At 36.5% G+C, this 19,293-nt stretch overlaps 2 protein-coding genes across 2 annotated transcripts; one reads left to right on the forward strand and one right to left on the reverse strand.

Moving 5' to 3' along the window:
- Positions 1–286: 286 nt before the first annotated feature.
- On the reverse strand, positions 287–5,214 carry LOC133990107 (verrucotoxin subunit beta-like). The gene is made up of 2 exons (XM_062428283.1): positions 5,115–5,214; positions 287–2,001 (listed from the first exon to the last, which is right to left on the reverse strand). Exons 1-2 carry the CDS (start codon positions 5,212–5,214, stop codon positions 287–289), a joined length of 1,815 nt encoding a protein of 604 aa, XP_062284267.1.
- A 4,012-nt stretch (positions 5,215–9,226) lies between these two features.
- Positions 9,227–15,942, forward strand: LOC133990108 (verrucotoxin subunit beta-like). Its single transcript, XM_062428284.1, has 4 exons — positions 9,227–9,326; positions 12,866–13,826; positions 14,131–14,139; positions 14,865–15,942. The coding sequence occupies exons 1-4, from the start codon at positions 9,227–9,229 to the stop codon at positions 15,940–15,942; spliced, it is 2,148 nt and encodes a 715-aa protein (XP_062284268.1).
- Positions 15,943–19,293: the final 3,351 nt, after the last annotated feature.

A 19,293-nucleotide genomic window follows, 5' to 3' on the forward strand; every position in this document is an offset into this window, starting at 1 on the left:
TGTTTTTATTGGAAATAAATTAAAATTGAAAATGCTAATGAAAACAAGAGGTTAGAAATGTACCTGATGCAAGCTTTAGCTGGACTATATCGACAAAAAAATGTATTTAAAAAAATTGACAGGAATTAGGCTTTTATGAGTTTATGTGCTTTTGCTGTGTTTTATACTGCAGTCATTTGGTCGTGTTACATGTTTCCATCGTGTTGGCTGTGTTTTATTATATTTTTATGATTAAAAAGGGATAAGAACAAGAACTGTGTACATTTAGGTTATTTACATGCAATCCTTACCGGGAACGGGATGTATGTATCGTGACTTCTGTGGCTGCCCCGACACCTGCTGAGGTCACGGCTCTGCATCTGAACATATACTGTATGGCAGGCTTCAGACCGATCACTTTAACTTCTGCACTTTTTGTGTCTTCTCCAGCTGTTGATGCTGGTGTTTGTTGCCATTCACTGTCTCCACTGACACAGTACTCAACAGAGTACGAGGTGATGTTCTTTGCTCCATATTTGGGTGGCAAAATGTTCAGTGTCACGCTGTTATGAGTTATTTGACTTGGTGACACTTCTTCAGGCTTTGACGGTGGCTCAAAGTCCTCAGTGACAGGAAAACCTTCTTTATAAAGGTAGATGCTTGGACCTTTCTGGGCCTTATTTGTTAAAGCCACTGTCAGGAACTTAATGTTGTTGTCCTCCTTGTTGGCCTCAGCAAAATCACTAAAGAGCTTTGCTTTATGCCTCACTACATCAGTTATATCTCTTGAAAAGAACCAGTCCTTTTCAGTGTTCTCAGTTTGGGGAAGTTGAGTAGATTCTGAGTAGTCTGACAAAGCTGACAGGAATGGTTCAGCTATGTCCAACAAGGGGAAGACGAAACACACAGCGTGTTCTACACCAACAATTTCCTTGTACAGGTCATTTTCAGATGGGACGATCTTGGTGTTTTTCATTATGTTCATGAAAGACATGAAGTTGTAGATTTCTTTCTCTTTACAATCCATCCACTTGCTCAGGTTTGTGTTTTTGAAGAGAGAAGACTGAATTTTTTTCACGGTGTCACAGAGTAGATCCTCCTGTTCCCCTCCTCCCCGGATTGATGGAAGTTTCTTTGCCAGGTCTCGTTGGAATTCCAGCTTGAAATCAAAGCAAAGTGCTTTAAATGTTTTAAGTTTTTTGCCAACCTCTGGGAACTGCTGTGCAATTGTGGTTTTCAGTGCATCATTAGACCTCATTTCCAGCTCAGAGAAGTCCTCAAAAAGACTCTGTGTTTTACGTATTAATGGTGCACTTAACTGGCGTACTAGTTGAGTAGCACCTGCATGTAAGCATGTCAGTGGCAACAGCCAGACCTTAATTGGTACAACGTTTTCTTTATTTGCATCCAGAAGTTTTGGCAGGCTTTGATAGACTTGTATTGCATCCTGAAAAGACATAGGGTTATTCTCAAGGAAAAAGTCTCCATGGTACTTGCAGGAGAATTTCTCCATACTTTTAGTCTCCTTTTCCTCCATTTGTAGGTTCCCTTCACCTTCTATCGAAACACTGGGAATACTCTTGATTGTCAACTTCAACTTGCCTTGAATGTCTTGATGATCCTCATCTTTAGAGACCTCACGGTCAAAGACAAAGAAGGCTTGTGCCCCATAAAGGACAGCTGTGACGACATGTGTTGCTAAACCTTTCTCGAACACATATGGATGCTTCACATTGCCTCTTCCAAGATGATTCATTGACAGTTCCTGGAACTTTGTGGTAGCTTCATACTTCAGTGTTACTCTGGCTTGATTTTTGGATGTCTTTTGATTCTTCAGGTATTTGGCAGATCCTTCCACCTCTACCAGTCCAGTCATGAAACTTGCCATCAGTGATGCATCAACATTAAGTGCTGAAGATTTGTCCTCAGTTGATTCAGATGCAACTATCTCAAAGTCATTGTAGAACTGAGGTCTTTCATGTATATGTTGTACTATATCATCGTGGTCCCACAATGATACACCTGCAAGAAAAGAGAAAATCTTTTACATGCCAGTGAGTCAAAAATGTGAAGATAACTTCCTACTATAACCAGATAATATAGTTAATACAGGCAGCAATTTAATAGATAGTCACTATGGTTTTAAAAAAAAGCATACAGCAACCATTCTCTCAGCGTCACTTGGTATTAAAGACATTACATTTGATGACTACACAACTTTTGAATACCACTATTCAGATTTCTCAGAATTTTTCAGGCACACGTGTCCTTGGCACGTTTTTTGTTATAATGACGTTATTTTTAATGTTTTGCATCACATGCATGCAAAAGTGAGCGACACCGCTGCGCTGACAAGCCGGAGACGTGTTGCTCGTCCTCACTTAAAGTCGCTGCTCACTTGAACTTTTAACGTGCAAAGGCGGCAGTGCCAACACTGTAGGAATTTATGAAAGCTCTTGTGTGAACATTTCAATAGTTACACATTAAAACAATATTTATTTGCAATTAATCTCTTGTAGATCTGTTTGTAAACGGGGCTTCTCTAACAGTCATGTATTTCCTCCAGAAACATCTCTTAATGCACAGTAGAGCGCCGTTTTTCTTTGTTTTTTTTAATCGCCTTGATAAACAGCAAATCGTCTGGCAACCCTCCAATTGCCAATATACGACTTGATCGCAGATCGTCCCAGCCCTAACATCTACCAACTCCAAATGTGAAGATTTTGTAGTCCATTTCAGAGGTAAAATAGACACTATTAAATCAAATTTACCTCAATATCAGTCTATGAATTTTATGAATGAAATTTAACACCAGAACCTTTGTCTTTATATGAGGAAACACAGGATAAATGTGTCCTGGTTGATGCTGAGATGTTTGGCAAAGTTATTCACCAATTTAAACCAGGAACTTGCTTTTTAAATCCCAACAAGCTTATTCTCCTCTGCTCTCTTTTGCGTGTTTTCCTTAGTGCTCTTAAGATAATAATAATGAATGCAATTAAACCACTTCTGAAGAGAAGCAATTTGGATGCCTTGATACTTAATAGACACAGACCAACATCCAATTTACCATTTTTAAGTAAAATTTTAGAGAAGTTTGTTTTTAACCAGTCAAATGATTTTATTAATTCTCACAATACTTTTGAAAAATATCAATCTGGTTTCCGTGCTAATCATAGCACAGAGACAGCACTATTTAAGATTGTAAATGATCTCAAAATGGACATAAAAAAAAACATCCATATTAATATTACCTGACTTAAGTACAGTCTTTGATACAGTAGACCACTCAGTTTTTCTTGATAAACTTCACAGTTTGATTGGCAACCCTGTTACTGTTTTTGACTCTTAAATCTCATCTTAGTGAGAGATAAGTTTTTGTAAACATTGATGAATATTAATATAAAAACTATAAAATTAATTGTGACTTAATTGTGACATTTTAGTCTCACAAACTCCTTTTAATCTCTATATTGTGCCCCTTGGAAACATCATCGGGACACGGCATCAATTTCTATAGCAATGCTGATGATATACAGTTTTCCATTGCCGTATCCTGATGACCCAGGATCAATTGATGCCCTTTTAAACAACAGTGATATGTTAATGGCTAGTGTCTTTAACTAAGGAAGTAATACATGTGAAATTGTAAAGGCTGAATCTTCTACAAGATGCAGTTAGGTGGTTTTAACATTGTATGTCAATAATACAGGTTATTTGTACATTGTAAAATCTGTGTAAGTTAATGCATACTGTACATATACTGTATATACAGTATATACCCAACTCTGGGCAGGATGATTTACCATGTGCTTGGTTTATTGTCCTGCCCAGAGGTAGGTACACTATACCTGTGTATATGCAATATTTCACAATCTAAAAACAACCTAATTCATGTAATAGTCCATAAACTCTGCGGATGAAAATATAGATATCTCTGTCTATGTTTTTGCCCCAAAAAATGGCCATACTTTTGGGCATTTTCCCATAATTTCTACCTTCACAAATCTACCCTGTGATTTTTATTACACAATATGAGACGAGCACGACTAATCAGGATGTACTCATTTGAGGACATTGGGACTTTATTATCTTCCATGCAGGGGAAAGTGTAAATGTAAGGAACCATTGCTTGGTAAGATTTGGGAATAAACCAACAGTTTACAAGAGCATAAATAATTATTGCATGTGCTACAATTTTGTGTACATTGCTTTTGTATTTTAGTCTCATGTGATACATTTCCAGGGCCCATTTCTTTGTCAAAAGCAGAAAGATTGCTCAATGCAATAGTATGAGAAAACTCTGAGGTGGAAGATTTTTTTTGATTGTGATGTTGATGAAACATCTAAAAGTAGTTATTGATGACTTTTTAAGACATGGGGAAAACTGACATATTCTTTTCTTATAGCTCTTATCAGAAATAGAACGGATCACGTTCTCAAAGGTTGCTTGTTTAAGGCTTGACCAAATGTTTTTCAAATGATGAGCAGATGATCCCATTTACATCAACCATCTACCTAAGACTAAAAAATCTGAAATGTGTCTGACAATGAACAATGAACAGTTTTATTCTTTGTTACACAATATTAACTTTAATATGTAAAGTGTTCCTATGCCTGGAAACTGGACATAACTGTTTTGCAGCATTTCACACAGCCAATAGGTGTGACAGATGGTCCAGATAGACAAATAGTATGTTCCTAGTTTGGAGTATGGAGCAAGAATAATTCAGACAGCTACAAATAGTTAAACAAACAGGGTGCAAATATTGCAATGTTGCAGGTATACAATTTTGTTTGGCACAGCAATTTTTCAGGCATTGAAATAAACAGTTTTATACACTGGTGAATTAATTGAGTATTATGGTAAAATAAACCCATTGTACCCATATGAGCAGTTTTTTTCAAAAACTACTTCCTATTCAAAGACAATGCTTAGTTATTGCACTCATCAGGTCCTACTAATCCCAAATATATAGAAGAAATTAAAAATGTATACCAAACAAAAGCTCGGGGCTCAGGAGGATAGAGCAGTAGCTTCAATATGGCAACCAGGCAGTAATACCAACAGTTGAGACTTATGACTTAAATATTCACAGTTTCAAAGTACAGTATCTTAATGTGTCAGTACTTACCAGGGACGAGAGAGTCATTGCGGCAGTCATACAGCATCCCAACATTAAAAGGCCGTCCAAGCGCAGCAACAGTTATCGTCTTGCTGGTTTCAATGTCCATAATGTAGTCCATCATGTAGTCGTAACTGGAGAAAACTGACAACAGAAAATTAATGTTCTACTGTCCAGCATATCACCTTGTAACTTTGCTGCATGATAGAGGATCTCCAGTGAGGTAAGGAATACAATTGTTACCCAGGTCTGTTAAAATAAATCCCTCAGCATTTATGAGTTTCCTAAACCTACCAGAAAAATTTTAAAAAATGTGGACTGGAAATATGCATTCATTTTGTATGAGGGAAAGAGACCATTGTGCCTTATCTGCAATGAAACAGTGTCCATAATGAAGAGTGTACCAAACATGCCTATTTTGAACAAAACTATCCCAAAAACAGGGAGGTAAGAACCACAAAACTGAACCAGTTGAAGTTATGGTATAAAGACTCCAGCAGAATAATTATAAGTTCAAACATTTTCAACACTGAGTGCAGTCAGGGCCAGCCCGTGGCATAAACGGTCTATGTGGTTGTTTAGGACCACAACCACTAGGGGGAGCCACACGATCAGTGACACTTTATATTTTGCCAGCTCTTCACACTGCAGTGTGGTATTTTTACATATAAATGATAAACCATTACATTTAAGCCCTTCCCAAACGAATTAACACAATACGTATTACGCCTATCACTGTCATATAAATCTCTGTTCCCATTATCTTCAGTCTTTCCTCTTTCCTGAACTGGCTGGATGAATGCACGTCGGCCGGTTGAGAAGCTAACTTCCGGTTAGCTATCCGTTAACTTCAACGTGGAAGAAATAATTTAATTATGCGGCTCTTCAGACTGTCCACATGTTATCGGACAAATGGATAAATTCTGCTTATAGCAAGTCGTTTCGCGGGAGTTATATGTTGTTATGATGTTCAAACTATCTATTTACTGTTTTACAGCCGCAGCTACGAACCCTTGTAACCATGGTAACCTAGCTACACAGTAGTTCATGCTACAGTAAGGATGTTATGTGACTATTAAGACTCACAGGCCTCATTAGATTAACTTAATCATTATATAAATGTGATATTTAAACACTTGTGGTGTTTTAATTTTTCATAAATCACTTTTAAATCCAAATGAAGAAGAGAGGAGAGGCTCTGCTATCCAGGAGGGAGTGTGTGTGTTTCTGCAGCTGCTCTGAACATTTAGGAGTGGCACTGAAGGGAGAAAGAAGAGAAAACTTGAGATGGAAAACTTTCACAGTATAAAGGTTTGTTATTTTTTATTGAATCTGATTAAATAACCTGACAGTCATTTTCTTACATATTATTATTTTTAGCTGAAACGTTTAGCATTAACAGCTTACATCAGTAGGACTGTAACGTCATTTATAATTCATAACGGCTAGCTTAACTAGCACACAATGTTTTCTTGTAACATGAAAGTGGTGGTTTGATTTATTAGTTGTATTTATTTTATTATTTTAATTCACCTACCTATCTAACCTCGTGTGTCCAAAATTCCCCAAATAGTTTCAGGCTAAATAGTGTCAGTTTCAGGCTCTAGTTATGTTAAATTGTATTTCCGTAGATCATTTTTGGACATATTTAGATAAATGGATCATTTGAATATTTTAATAAAATTGTATTTTGTGTGGCTAATATATAGGTCTGGAAGATACATGTAATGTACCTTTGTAATGTCTTCCAGCCTATATTTAAATAATAATAATCTAATATATCATCTTTTCTTTGCATTATTTAAATATTTTGGCGCAACTTCTACTGCACCAGGACCATCTACCTCATCAGCTGACTGCTGCTATCTCTCAAATTGAGTACTGCAAAGATTTTTGGTGCCAAATATGAACATAATTAAGTACAAATAACAACATTTCTCTCCACACAGAGGTTTATTTTCACTAAAACCTTTTTTTTTTTTTTTTTTTTTTTTTTAAATAGTTACAAAAACATTTTTACTTACTTCAGTGGTACTTGGCTCTGTGAAGGTGCCTGTCTGTGCTTTTATCACACTGACACTAGATGGCAGTGAAAGCTCTATTAATGCTCAGAAGCACATCAGGTGGTCATACCCCAGATGCAAACCTGCATAATACAATTTAATCACCATTAAATCTTCTTATTAAGTATTTATTCATTAATCAGTGTCATTGTCAATGTAACTTTGAACTCTCACCTTGTGAAAAAGCAAATATCCCTGTCTGAGCGGTGGATGCCAAACCACTGCGTCAAAGTGAGTTCCTCTACCCGATTCCTCAGCTTGAGGGGGGAAAAAGTGCCGCTCAAAGTTGCTTTTTTAAACCACCAAGATTTAGTGACAAGTAACAGTAGAAGGCGACAGAGACTAAACACAAACCTTTTTAAAAAATAGTGCTTTAATAGTCAGTTTATTCTGTTATTGCTTTGTTTATGCTTGCATAAGACACTGGTTGCAAAAGTTCAGAGATGCATGGCAAGGCACTGCAACAGCTAGTGGAGCCTTTGTGTGAATGACACTATGGCGTCATTTTTGTCATGCACACCCTCATGCCAGGCGCACTATTTTGAGAAAAAACCAAGCTATATTCTTTAATCTAATCATTTACATTTATATAATAAATCTGACTGTATTTCATGTATTGAAACATTAGGTTTTTTTTAGACTGCTATGATTTTGACAATATTCAACATTTGAGAGTATAACATTTGAGAGAGTTATGTAGATACGGCAAGTACACAGATAGGCAAACCAAACCCACAATTCATCAAGTCCACATAGGACCTCAAATAGGCTTTCTGTAGAATTCCTAAAAGTCTGCTCGGGATGGAGACTTCACCACACTGTGCTTGGAAAATTACCCATAATACTTCAGCAACAGCGCATGAAGTAACAATCTAAAATAAATAATAATAATACTAATGATCTTTTTTTCTTTTCTTTTTTTTTTTAAAGTAATTGGTTGCAATTTGTTTTACAAATGTACAAATGCAAGTAATTATTTAAAAATTCTCAATACTTCCAATTTAATGTCAATAGTGAGAAAATTAATGGGTAATTATTATGTAATTTACGGGGTTACCAAGCTGCGTAACCAAAAAATATAACATAAGCAAAATTGAAAAAATGTATATCTAAAAATAACACTAATGTAGCCTATATATTTTACTAATAACCATATTAGTATATCTTGAAATATTATGTCCCAATTGGCCAAAAGATCAAATGGTTTCAGTGGCCACAGACAAGAACTCCAATTACACAACACACATTGTTAACTGATAAAACAAGATTAGCGTACTTACAATGAAAAGGTGTGTGTTCTTGTCAAGGCTGCTGTGTGGTCTGTTCAGGTAACTGTGTTGGTTCACTATTTATATCCTGTCTGCCTTGACAGGATGTGACCAGCCTATCATACCATATAACATTTTTTTTTCCCTGATACCCCTTTAAAACTCTGCATGATAAGGTGGATTTTCCCTGCCAGAAAGGATTGTTGCAGAAGTATGGAGTACCTGAGGTGCGTAACACTACAACACGAGACAAAACAAATAGCAAAATACAAAAAACCAACATCATTTTCTGTTTTGTGTTTTCTATTTTGTTAATGTGTGCTTTGCACCATAGGACCATCATACTGAAGAGAATCAAACTGATTTCCTAGAAAAGGTGTGGTAGGCTGGCGATTTCACTGCAGATAAGGTTTACAGACTGAGACCAGCACAGTAACTTCAACGGAGCACACACACCTTTTCATTGTAAGTACATTAATCCAGATTTCTTTTCACCTCTGGTGTTAAAATCCCATGTATAATGCATGTTTTGTATTCCCTATGTCTTTCTCATATATCTTGTCTTAATGTATGTTTATGTCTTCAGTAAATTGCATTGCCCTGTGGTCAAAAGGTTGCATATAAACTTGCCTTGTGTTGCATTAATAGTGGATTTATGAAAGTTGGATATGTGTTTAACTTTTTTGAACTAAAATTAGAAAGTGGCTGTACTTCAGTAACAGGCTGGAAAGCAGAAGAGTCAGGAATAAACTAACATGCTGTTGTCTGTTTTCACATTTCAGAGTGAGAGATGGACCCTGATGCCAAACAGACGATACAGATGGCGGCGCTCGGCAGACCTTTCAGTCTTGGGATGCTCTATGACTGCCGGAAAGATTTACTCATCCCTAGTAAGGATTCACATGTTAAATACTTCATAATAGACTTTCTACACAGCACACATTTTGACCTGTCATAGCAGTCGCCAAAACATTAATGGAGACTTTATTATGGTAATTATTGCAATATGATGCAGAAATCACTGATACTATTAGTTATACCTGTGTTTGACAATGAAAAAGTATCTGCTGTAAAACAGGTTGATGTTAAAACTGAAGTCATAAGTCACACCACAGTTTAGCTTAATATGATCAGGTTTCTCTGGCATTTTTAATAACAACACCAACCAGATATGTTAAAAAGGATAAAAGGATAAAAGAAAAAAACTTATGTAAATCACAAATGTAGTGTTGAAAGCTTAAAAAAAAGAAAAAATAATACTTAAATAATATGTTTGCCCTAAAAACATTTGTTTTTTTTCCCAAAATATATTTATGACTTAGTTGAATCCTGAAATTGTGATTTAATATCAATCAAAATATTAATTTTGCTAAAGACAAAAGTTTGAAAAAACATTATTTATTATATCATTTTGGAAAAACCTAATATTTATAATTGCAATTCTTTTTTGCATTTATTTGACAGTAGATGGCATAGAGGGAGACATGTGAGAGGGGAATGACCTGCAGCTAAAGTCCCCTGCCGGAATCAAACCGGGGACGCTGCCTCTACATGGCATGCGCCCCAACCACTCAGCTACCAAGGCGCTCCAAAATCAATATAGTTTTTACTCTGGAACAAACTAAGACACTAATTTTATTATTTTTCCTCAAGTTAAATTTCTGATTCAGTACAAAGTATTTAAGTTATACCTTAATTAATATGTTTACTTTAGTCAGAGCTAAAATGTTACAGAATGTAGGTCAATGCAATAAACATTTTTTGCTTTTACAATAAATGAAAACAAAATGTTGTATATTATAATAATAAGTATAATTTATACTTACCTAAAACTAAAAACATTTTCTTATAATGTTTTATTTAAGCTTACTTACTGTAAATAAAGACAGAAATATTATCTTCAAAAGATCAATAAGTTTATTGTGATGTCTTTTTAAAATATGCATTACCTTTTCTTTTACATACTTAAAAAAAAACAAACAACTGAAATAAAAAATAAAACTGCATTTTTTTGTTGTTATTTTTGCTGCCAGTAAAACCAGTATGTGTTTTGTTTTTCAGTATAAAATGAAGTAAATGATGGTCTTTTAAAATGTTTTTTTAAACTTATACAACCATTCTGTAACCCTATCCAAATAAACCTTAACATGAAAAAACTCCCTTAAAACCTGAGGTATGTAGTCTAAGACAATTAAGTGAAAAAATAGAGTTTCTAAAAGTGTTAAAACAATACCGTTCAATTGCTGGGGATGAAATCTATGAAAAAATGTTGGGCTTTTGTGCATAATTCAGTTTAAGAAAAAAACATTACAGATACTGGTACTACTGATTTGCTTGTCATTGTGAATGTAGTATTGTTCACATTTTCAGTGTTAATATCTGATATACAGTGTCTAATGAACCAATAAAAGAAGATATTTACACAAACAATTCAAATTGCAATTAAAAAACTTAAATTGGGGTTCTAGCGATGGACAATGTAATGACTTGCAAAGTTCAACAGATGCAGCTGCTCCAAATATTTTTTCTCATGGCAAAACATTGACTTGATCATATGTAAAGTTTTGGTTTTTGTAGCCTATATGGCACATAGAAGTAGTCTAAAAACTGGTAACCTGAAAATTAATTTAAGATGTAGTTACTGTGTTACTATTGATGTGATATAAGGAAAAATATGTATTGAGCAGGTATACCTGATCAAGAATTTTCATCAAAGATCATATCTCTGACAACTCCTCCCTTGTTGGTGATGATGTCATTCAGGGGACTAGGACTAAAAAAACACCCTGGACTTTCTCCCAAATAGGCCAACCACCCAGCCACACACAGACAGTCACTAACAGGGCTGTCCCAAATATTATACCAAACAATATTATACCAAATATTACCAATATTATAAGCCTACAGAACAAGGTATTTGCAGCAAGTAACATCATAAAACCAATTAACTAATTAGTTGTACAATTCTGCTGAGATTAAGACAAACACACCCCAGGTTTGTAGCCTATGTTAGGATTAGTGTCAGTTTATAGACCACCACACTACTGACAGAGAAACAAACAGCACTCAGATGGAAAACAGTGAGATTTTAACTCCCCAAACTTTTGGTTAAATATTGAGCTTTAGTTAGCACCTTTCCCCACTTGCTAGCACATGACAAGTGATACCAATGGATGTTTTAGGTTTCACAGTTTCATTCAACACCATGGTTTTCTATCTACATGCAGAAGTGAGCTTTTTGATCATCATATTATGCACACCCAGCTGATAAAAGCTGACTGTGCCGTTTCCTAAGAGATGGGTCAACCTGAATAAATATAGTCTACTGTTTTGTGTCCCTGTATTCCTGCCACTTACCAGTCCCTCTGCTGTCTGTGGATGCTCAGATTCAACTTCCACCTGCTCCTTAACAATTGTGCTGGGTGATTCAGTGCTTTATTGGCCGACATCTAGGACTATATTACTGCTGCTGCTGTAGCCACAGAGCTCAGTCTCGAGAGACTTAGCTTTCTTTTCTTTTAACTTTACCCGTCCACCTTTCTCCACACGTTTTCTGCTAGCCATTTTAACCTAATGATTCACTCTTCTTTGTTAGTTTTTTTTTTTTTACACTACGCAAACAAATTATCATATTAGCGCCCCCCTGCTGTTGGCTGTTAGTGCCGCTTTATCTGACTTTTTGGTTGATGAACCAGGCAAGCCGATGACCGTCTGGACTTTTCCAGAACATCCAGATTACCAGTCCGCTTTATTGTGGTGCTTGTACAAGGAAGCTATGAATATCACTTAAAGTGTAACATTTGTTATTCTCAATAATTCAGCATTGATCTTTAAAAAAGAAAATAGTACATACATATTTGATTACATTGGCTATTGCAACACTTCTGTGAATTGGAGCCAAAAGATGCATTTTGATGAAAAAAGAAAAAAGGAGATGTCTTAAAGGGGCAACATCTTCCTCATGAGGTTTCTGGAGGCCGGCTCAGAGGAAAAACTCCTCTGAGGTTATTTTTGTATCATTTTAAACAATAAGAAGGCAGAGTCTTGTGTGTATTTTAATGTTTTTACACCAAATTACTGATGAATATTTAATATATTTGTACTCACGGGACTTAAGGTGTCAAAGATAGCGTGCATTTTCTGAAAAAGAAGAATTATTAGGGAAGTCTAACTCTGAATTCACATGCTGAATTTCCTGTACTCGCTTGCAGTTTTCTTCAGATGTATATCAGTGGAATTATGTGAAACAATATATATATATATATTTTATATGTAATATTGCTCATCACATTGTATATTGTGTGAACATGTAACTTGTAGAACTGGGAGTTGAAATGGAAATATACTTATAGAATACATGCCTATTTCCAGCTTTATAGTTAAAAAATGATATACAGTGTTTTAATTCTGCTGAACTCTTCTCTTGCAGGCATGACACTGTGGGACCATGATGAACTGTTAAACCATATAGGAGAAAGATCACAGTGCTTTAATGACTTTGAGATAGTTGCATCTGAATCAATAGAGGACAAAACTTCATCACTAAATGTTGATGCATCCCTGAAGCTAAGTGTTCTTTTTGGAGTGTTTGAGACTAACGGATCTGCCAAATACCTGAATGATTATAAGAAATCCAAACATCAGGCCAGAGTAACACTGAAATATGAAGCTACCACAAAGTTTCGGGAACTGTCGATGGATCATCTTGGAGGAGGCAACATAAAGTATCCACATGTGTTTCAGGAAGGAGTAGCAACACATGTGGTCACAGCTATCCTTTATGGTGCACAGGCCTTCTTTGTCTTTGACCGTGAGGTCTCTAAAGATGAGGATCATCAAGTTGTTGAGGGCAATATGAAATCCATGGTCAAGTGGATTCCCTGCGTAAAAGGTGATAGTTCCATTAAACTGAACCTGAATGATGAGAGCACTGCAAATGTTGAGAAATTCTCCTGCAAATTCCATGGAGATTTTTTCCTTGATAGAAACCCTGTGACTTATCAGGATGCAGTGCAAGTCTATCAAAACTTGCCCAAACTTCTGGGTGCAAACAGAGAAAATGTTGTACCCATGAAGGTCTGGCTGTTACCACTGACATGCTTAGATTCAGGTGTTACTCAGCTAGTACGTCAGATAAGTGCAGTATTCGTACGCACAGTGCAGACTGTCATAGAGGACTTCTCTGAGCTGGAAATGAGGTGCAATGATGCACTGAAAACCACAATTGCAGAGCAGTTCCCAGAGATTGGCAAAAAGCTTAAAACATTTAAGAAACTGTGCTTTGATTTTAAGGACAAATTCCAACAAGACTTTGCAGAGAAACTTCCATTAATCCGGGGAGGAGAGGAAGAGGATCTTCCGAATACTTTCAGCATGGTCAAACTGATGAAGTGGATGGATTATGCAGAGAAAGAAATCTACACTTTACAATCTTTCATCAACATGATGAAAAACATCAAGATTGTCCCATCTGAAAATGACCTGCATAAGGAAACTCTCAGTGCAGAGCATGCTGTTTGTTTGGTGTTCACTCCATTAGGGAGTGCTGAACCATACCTACCAGCTTTATCAAACTGCCAAGATGAAACAGTCAAACCAGTGCCTCCTGAAACAGAGGTTTTAGGTGCAATAATGAACAAAGCAAAGCTCTTCAGTGATTTTGCTGAGGCCAACAAGGAGAACAGAAACATAAAGTTTCTCATAGTGGCTTTACCAAATAAGGCACAGAAAGGTGTAAGCATTCACCTTTATAAAGATGGCTTTCCTGTTACTGAGGATTTTGAGCCACCATCAAAGCCTGAAACAGTAGAAGAAAGAGACATAACTCACAACAGTGTGACACTCAACATTTGCCCACCCCGATTTGGAGCAAAGAACATCACCTCGTACTCTGTTGAGTATTGTGTCAGTGGAGAGGATGGATGGCAGAAAATGAGAGCATCAACAGCACAAGATGTAACTGTGTTCTGTCCGAGGCCAGAAACACAGTATTTGTTCAGATGCAGAGCAGTGACCTCAGCAGGTGTTGGACCAGCAAGAGATGTTCATCATTCAATTAAAACATTATCATGTGATGAGCCAGAGACAGAAACTAAGGATAGTTTTAATTGTGGTAGACCTGTAAAAAGTAAGGAAACCATCACTGTTCATGTCTGCACTAAAGCATGTGAATTTCCACAGGTGGCACAGAGTGTCCTGGAGGACTTCACTGAGTTGGAAATGAGTTGCAATAATGTAATGACAACCACCATTGTACAGCAGTTCCCACAGATTGGCAAAAAGCTTAAAACATTTAAAGATCTCTGCTCTGAGTTCAAGCTGACATTTCAACTAACCCTGGCGAAGAAACTTCCATCAATCTTGGAAGGAGGGGAAGAGGAGGTTGTGCTTGCAGACATCTTGAAAAAGAGGCATTCTTCTCCTTTCAGTAGCACAAATCTGAACAAGTGGATGGATTGTAAAGAGAAGGAAATCTACATCTTAAAATCTTTCACCAAAATGTTGAAGAACACCAAAATCGTCCCATCTCAAAGTGATCTTCATGAGGAAATTCTCAGCTCAGAACATGCTGTCTGTTTTGTTTTCACATCACTGGGAAGTGATGAACCATACCTCTCAGCTTTATCAAACTACTTAAACCAAACACTCAACCCAGACGACCCTGAAGATCCATATAGCCATCACATAGAGAGGGAACAATGGTACGCCTCACCAGAAGTTTCAGATGCAATGATGAACAAAGCAAAACTATTCAGTGATTTTGCAGAAGCCAACAAGGAGAATAAGAACATTAAATTCCTGACAGTGGGTTTAACAAATGAGACGCAGCAAGGATCAAGCATCTATGTCTACAAAGACATCCTTTCCGTCAATGAGAACTTTGATCTGCCTTCAAAGCCTGAAACAGTGACAGCAGGTGATGTAACCCACAACAGTGTGACACTGAAGATCTCTCCACCAAGATTTGGAGCAGAGAACATCACCTGCTACTTGCTAGAGTACTGTGTCAGTGGAGAGGATGAATGGCAACAAACAACAGCGCCAAAAGCTGAAGACGTCACAGTGAGTGGTCTGACTCCTAACACAGAGTATATGTTCAGATGCAGAGCAGTGACCTCAGTAGGTGTTGGGCCAGCTGTTGAAATCAGTGGTCCTTGTAGCTCTACTGGAAAACTGCACAGTGAAACACAGGAGTTAAAAGACGAGTATGAAAACGATACGAAAGAAAAGGTGTCCGTTCAAGACTTGATTAAGATAAAAGAAGAAGAGATTGTTCGCCTTCAAGACTGGATAGTGTCCCTCATGGATCAGTCAGCCCAATGCATAACTCGTCTGCAAGAGATCGCCCTCAGGCCTAACTCTCTGACCACTCCAGAGTACATTGACATGTTGATTGAAGGAGAAAAGTCAGAGGCCAAGGAGGGTTACCAGGTCCGAATTCAGTCTTTGGAGGCAATGAACAACAGGGCAGAAATCATCTCCAAAGTAGCCACATTAACTGAATAAAGTCGCAAATTTATTTGGACTTTAGGGAAAAACAAGACGAAAGGTCTGAAGCTATGCTATCAGCATTGTGTAGTTGTAATGCCTTTTAGAACCAGAACAAAACCGTTGATTTCTTCTTATTCTTTTCTCATCAGCAGGAACATTGGTGCCAGTAGCAGCTGGCATACAGGTGTTTCCAGGAAAATAACACTGAAACTGTTTAAAAGATACTTAAAAATAATACCACTGTAAATGCTAAAAGGTTCTGCTTTTTTGTATTTATGATGTTGATGTAGAAAAATTGGATTTATGGATTTAATTTGGATTTATGTGTTTATTGGTTGATTGTTAGTAGAGACAACGTGTGTTCGGACTATAGGAGCTTCTTGTATATTTATGTTAAGTTTTCTTTGTTCTAAATTTTGAATTTGATATATTTCATGGACTCATTCATTATACATTTTAAATAACTGTTTTCAGTTAGGAAGTTAGGTTCAAGCTTTTATTTAAATTTTGTTTGGAAGTTTAGGGTTTAGGCTTAGTAAAGTTTTATTTGTTGTTTTGTGCGTTGCTCATCTCTGAAGCTTTGTTAAATAACATAAACTGCTACTTTTTTAAACTTTTAATTATTTGCTGTATTGTTGCCTCTCTCCACACAGCTGGACTCACATTGTGCTATTTTAATCACTATTTACCATACAAGATAATACACTGATTGAGATATATTACAGATTTTATGATTTTATTTTAACACATATCATGTTTTGTGGTATTTGTTTTCTTCTTTTTCTTTTTCGTTTGCTTTTTGTTGCCCAGTTGTACTTTAAATAGTAGGAATGAAACATAAATAATCATATTGAGATTTTTCTTTTAAGATGTCAGTACTGGATTGAAATGTTATGTGACTGAGATGTGATGATAATAAATCAATTTAATAGAATATTGTTTTCTCTTTTGTCTTTCTTTTTAGCTTCTCTACCCCAAATGTTTTCTCATTAACTTACACTGTTTACTGCAGTAGTTGATATTGTATGTTATGATATGTTTATTGAAGCCCTGGGGTTTGTCTCCTCTCCGGTGGACACCTGAGTTGTGATGACTGTGGTTCTTACTGTTCAATAGTCCGTCAATTTGACCAATCTGCAGCTTGGCAGTTTTACCTAACTCTTTCATTGGTGTTTGTGGTGGAGGGCAGGGAGAGGGGGGTTACTGGGTCCTTAATTGGGTGAGAGCATTCAGAGACTTTCTCTGAAAGCCTAAGGTGATGTGTATTAGAGGTTCAGGTGAGGGGGGGAGAGATGCAGGCTGGGTGTCTGTGTGCAATGTTCTTTGAGCTTATTGCCATTTGGGTTGTGTTTTGTGTCTCAAGGGCATGACACAGATTGGCACGAAGGAGTCTGGATCCATTGATGCTTTGATGAACGCTATCAGGTTTAAAGCAGTCTTTACAGTTTCAAATGATGTTGAAATTGTCAATAAACCTTATCCCATGGGTGAGGCACGTCAATGTCCGCCATGTGTTCAAGGCCAAGGACACTGCTAAAAGATTCAAGAAACTAGACCATGCAAACATCAAAGAGAAAGTAAAACTAGCTGCACCCCACAAGAGAAGATTAGATAAAAACTTCATTGTCCATATACATGAAAATGTGTCACAGGCTCCAACAATCATCAAAGTAACATAATAGAACATAAAACAACACAGTGACCTTTAGCATGTGGTGAGGAATAGGTTAGGATTAAGTACAGTTGCCCATAAAATTGGAATAATTTTGTTTTCAGACACATTCCTCTTTTTATTTTCTATTTATACACATCAGTAATCACCTTTGACCAGGTGCAATGAGATTGATCAATACAATTTTGAGAATATATACAATTTATCTATCAAGAATAAATCACATTGTCACAATCATTTCATGAGAAGAAGTAAAAAATATTTCATTCCAACTTCATGGGCAACAGTGTAGTATAAAGTATAAAGTGCACAACCAATTTTCTAGACAGGTAAACTTTTTCATTTAAAATGCATATTTTCAATCCAGTTTTCTGTTCCTGTGCAATAAATTACTCTGGATAATCCACAGAAAACATTGCAAAGATTTTTTATTGTAAGTTTTCTTCAGTGTAACGTAATCTATTGAAACTTCCTTCTACTTAACAAACAGTCCTTTGTTATCTGTTTTTTATTGTAGCCACTGATATTGGTCATTATCACAGAGGTGCGGTACAACTGATAAGTTTTCCCCACCCTGTACATTCTGCAGGTAAACTCGCCTGCTTCTCTTCAGTGCTGCCTCCTATTCATTAACAGACACAATTTTTCTAATTTTGGGGATTTGGATTTGCTGCTTGTGTACACTGGTTTTTGTTGTAGCAGTACAGAAAACAGTAATTCACTTACTTTCCATAAAGAAGAAAACATACAATTGTGTTAAGAGTATGCCATTTGGTTTGCCTGGCTTTATTAGACCAAAACATATAGGTTTTTTAATCAACCAGAGATCAAGTAGTCTTCGTGAAGAACAACAACAAAACAACAAAAGGTGACAGATGACTAACAGTTTGAATAGCAGGAGAGTCACAGGAGTGAAACGATCATATAGGTTGACTGTACCTACACTGCAGAATGGCTCATAGGAGTGTAATGTGCCTCTTTCCAAAACTGTTGCAAATCACTGTTAAAAATGATTCATCATCATGGCAACACTACACCCCACATTATGTTTTTTTTTAAAATTATAACTGATGTCCCGAGTCACAGTTCACAGACACTTGGAAATAGGAAGCGAACTGTGGTCTCCTGGTCCCTTTCCACCTTTTGTCCAGTTTTTGCTGTTATCAAGGAAATCACTTTATATTGATGTGATCTGAACTGATGTCATCCAGTTCTGTTTCATGGTTGTGCATAGTAGCAAATCATATTCACGAGGTTCCAAAAATCTGAACTGACCGACTCATAACAAGATAAGTGAGATAAGATAAAAACGTAATTGTCCATTCACACGAAAATGTGTCTTGCATCAGGTTCCAACAATCATCATTTAAATTTTACTCCACAAAAGAAGTCCTTTGTTATCTGTTTGTTTTATTGTATCCTCTTACATTTATCATCATCACAGAGGTGGTTTACAACTGATTAGTTTTCCCCACCCTGTACATTATGGAGGTCAACTCTGTGATCCTGCCTCTCTTCAGTAATGAGACCTGTTCATTAATGGAAACTATCTTTAAAACCAATATGTAGTAACACCAGTAATGAGGCAATCGGTTCAAATCATATTAGAACTTTTTTTATGTAAACAGATCTTTTTAGAAATTTGGGAATTAGCTACTTATGCAAACGGGTTTGTTGCAGCAGTAAAGACAACA

This window comes from Scomber scombrus, chromosome 11 (assembly GCF_963691925.1).
Source record: "Scomber scombrus chromosome 11, fScoSco1.1, whole genome shotgun sequence".
In the NCBI taxonomy this organism is placed as follows: domain Eukaryota; kingdom Metazoa; phylum Chordata; class Actinopteri; order Scombriformes; family Scombridae; genus Scomber; species Scomber scombrus.

Excerpts from the sequence above, each read along its gene's own strand:
- LOC133990107 (XM_062428283.1), bottom strand. The coding sequence starts at position 5,214 with ATGGACATTGAAACCAGCAAGACGATAACTGTTGCTGCGCTTGGACGG. Across the intron at positions 2,002-5,114 it reads CAATGACTCTCTCGTCCCTG|GTGTATCATTGTGGGACCAC; the intron begins GTAAGTACTGAC and ends CTTTTCTTGCAG.
- LOC133990108 (XM_062428284.1), top strand. The coding sequence starts at position 9,227 with ATGGACCCTGATGCCAAACAGACGATACAGATGGCGGCGCTCGGCAGA. Across the intron at positions 9,327-12,865 it reads GAAAGATTTACTCATCCCTA|GCATGACACTGTGGGACCAT; the intron begins GTAAGGATTCAC and ends CTTCTCTTGCAG.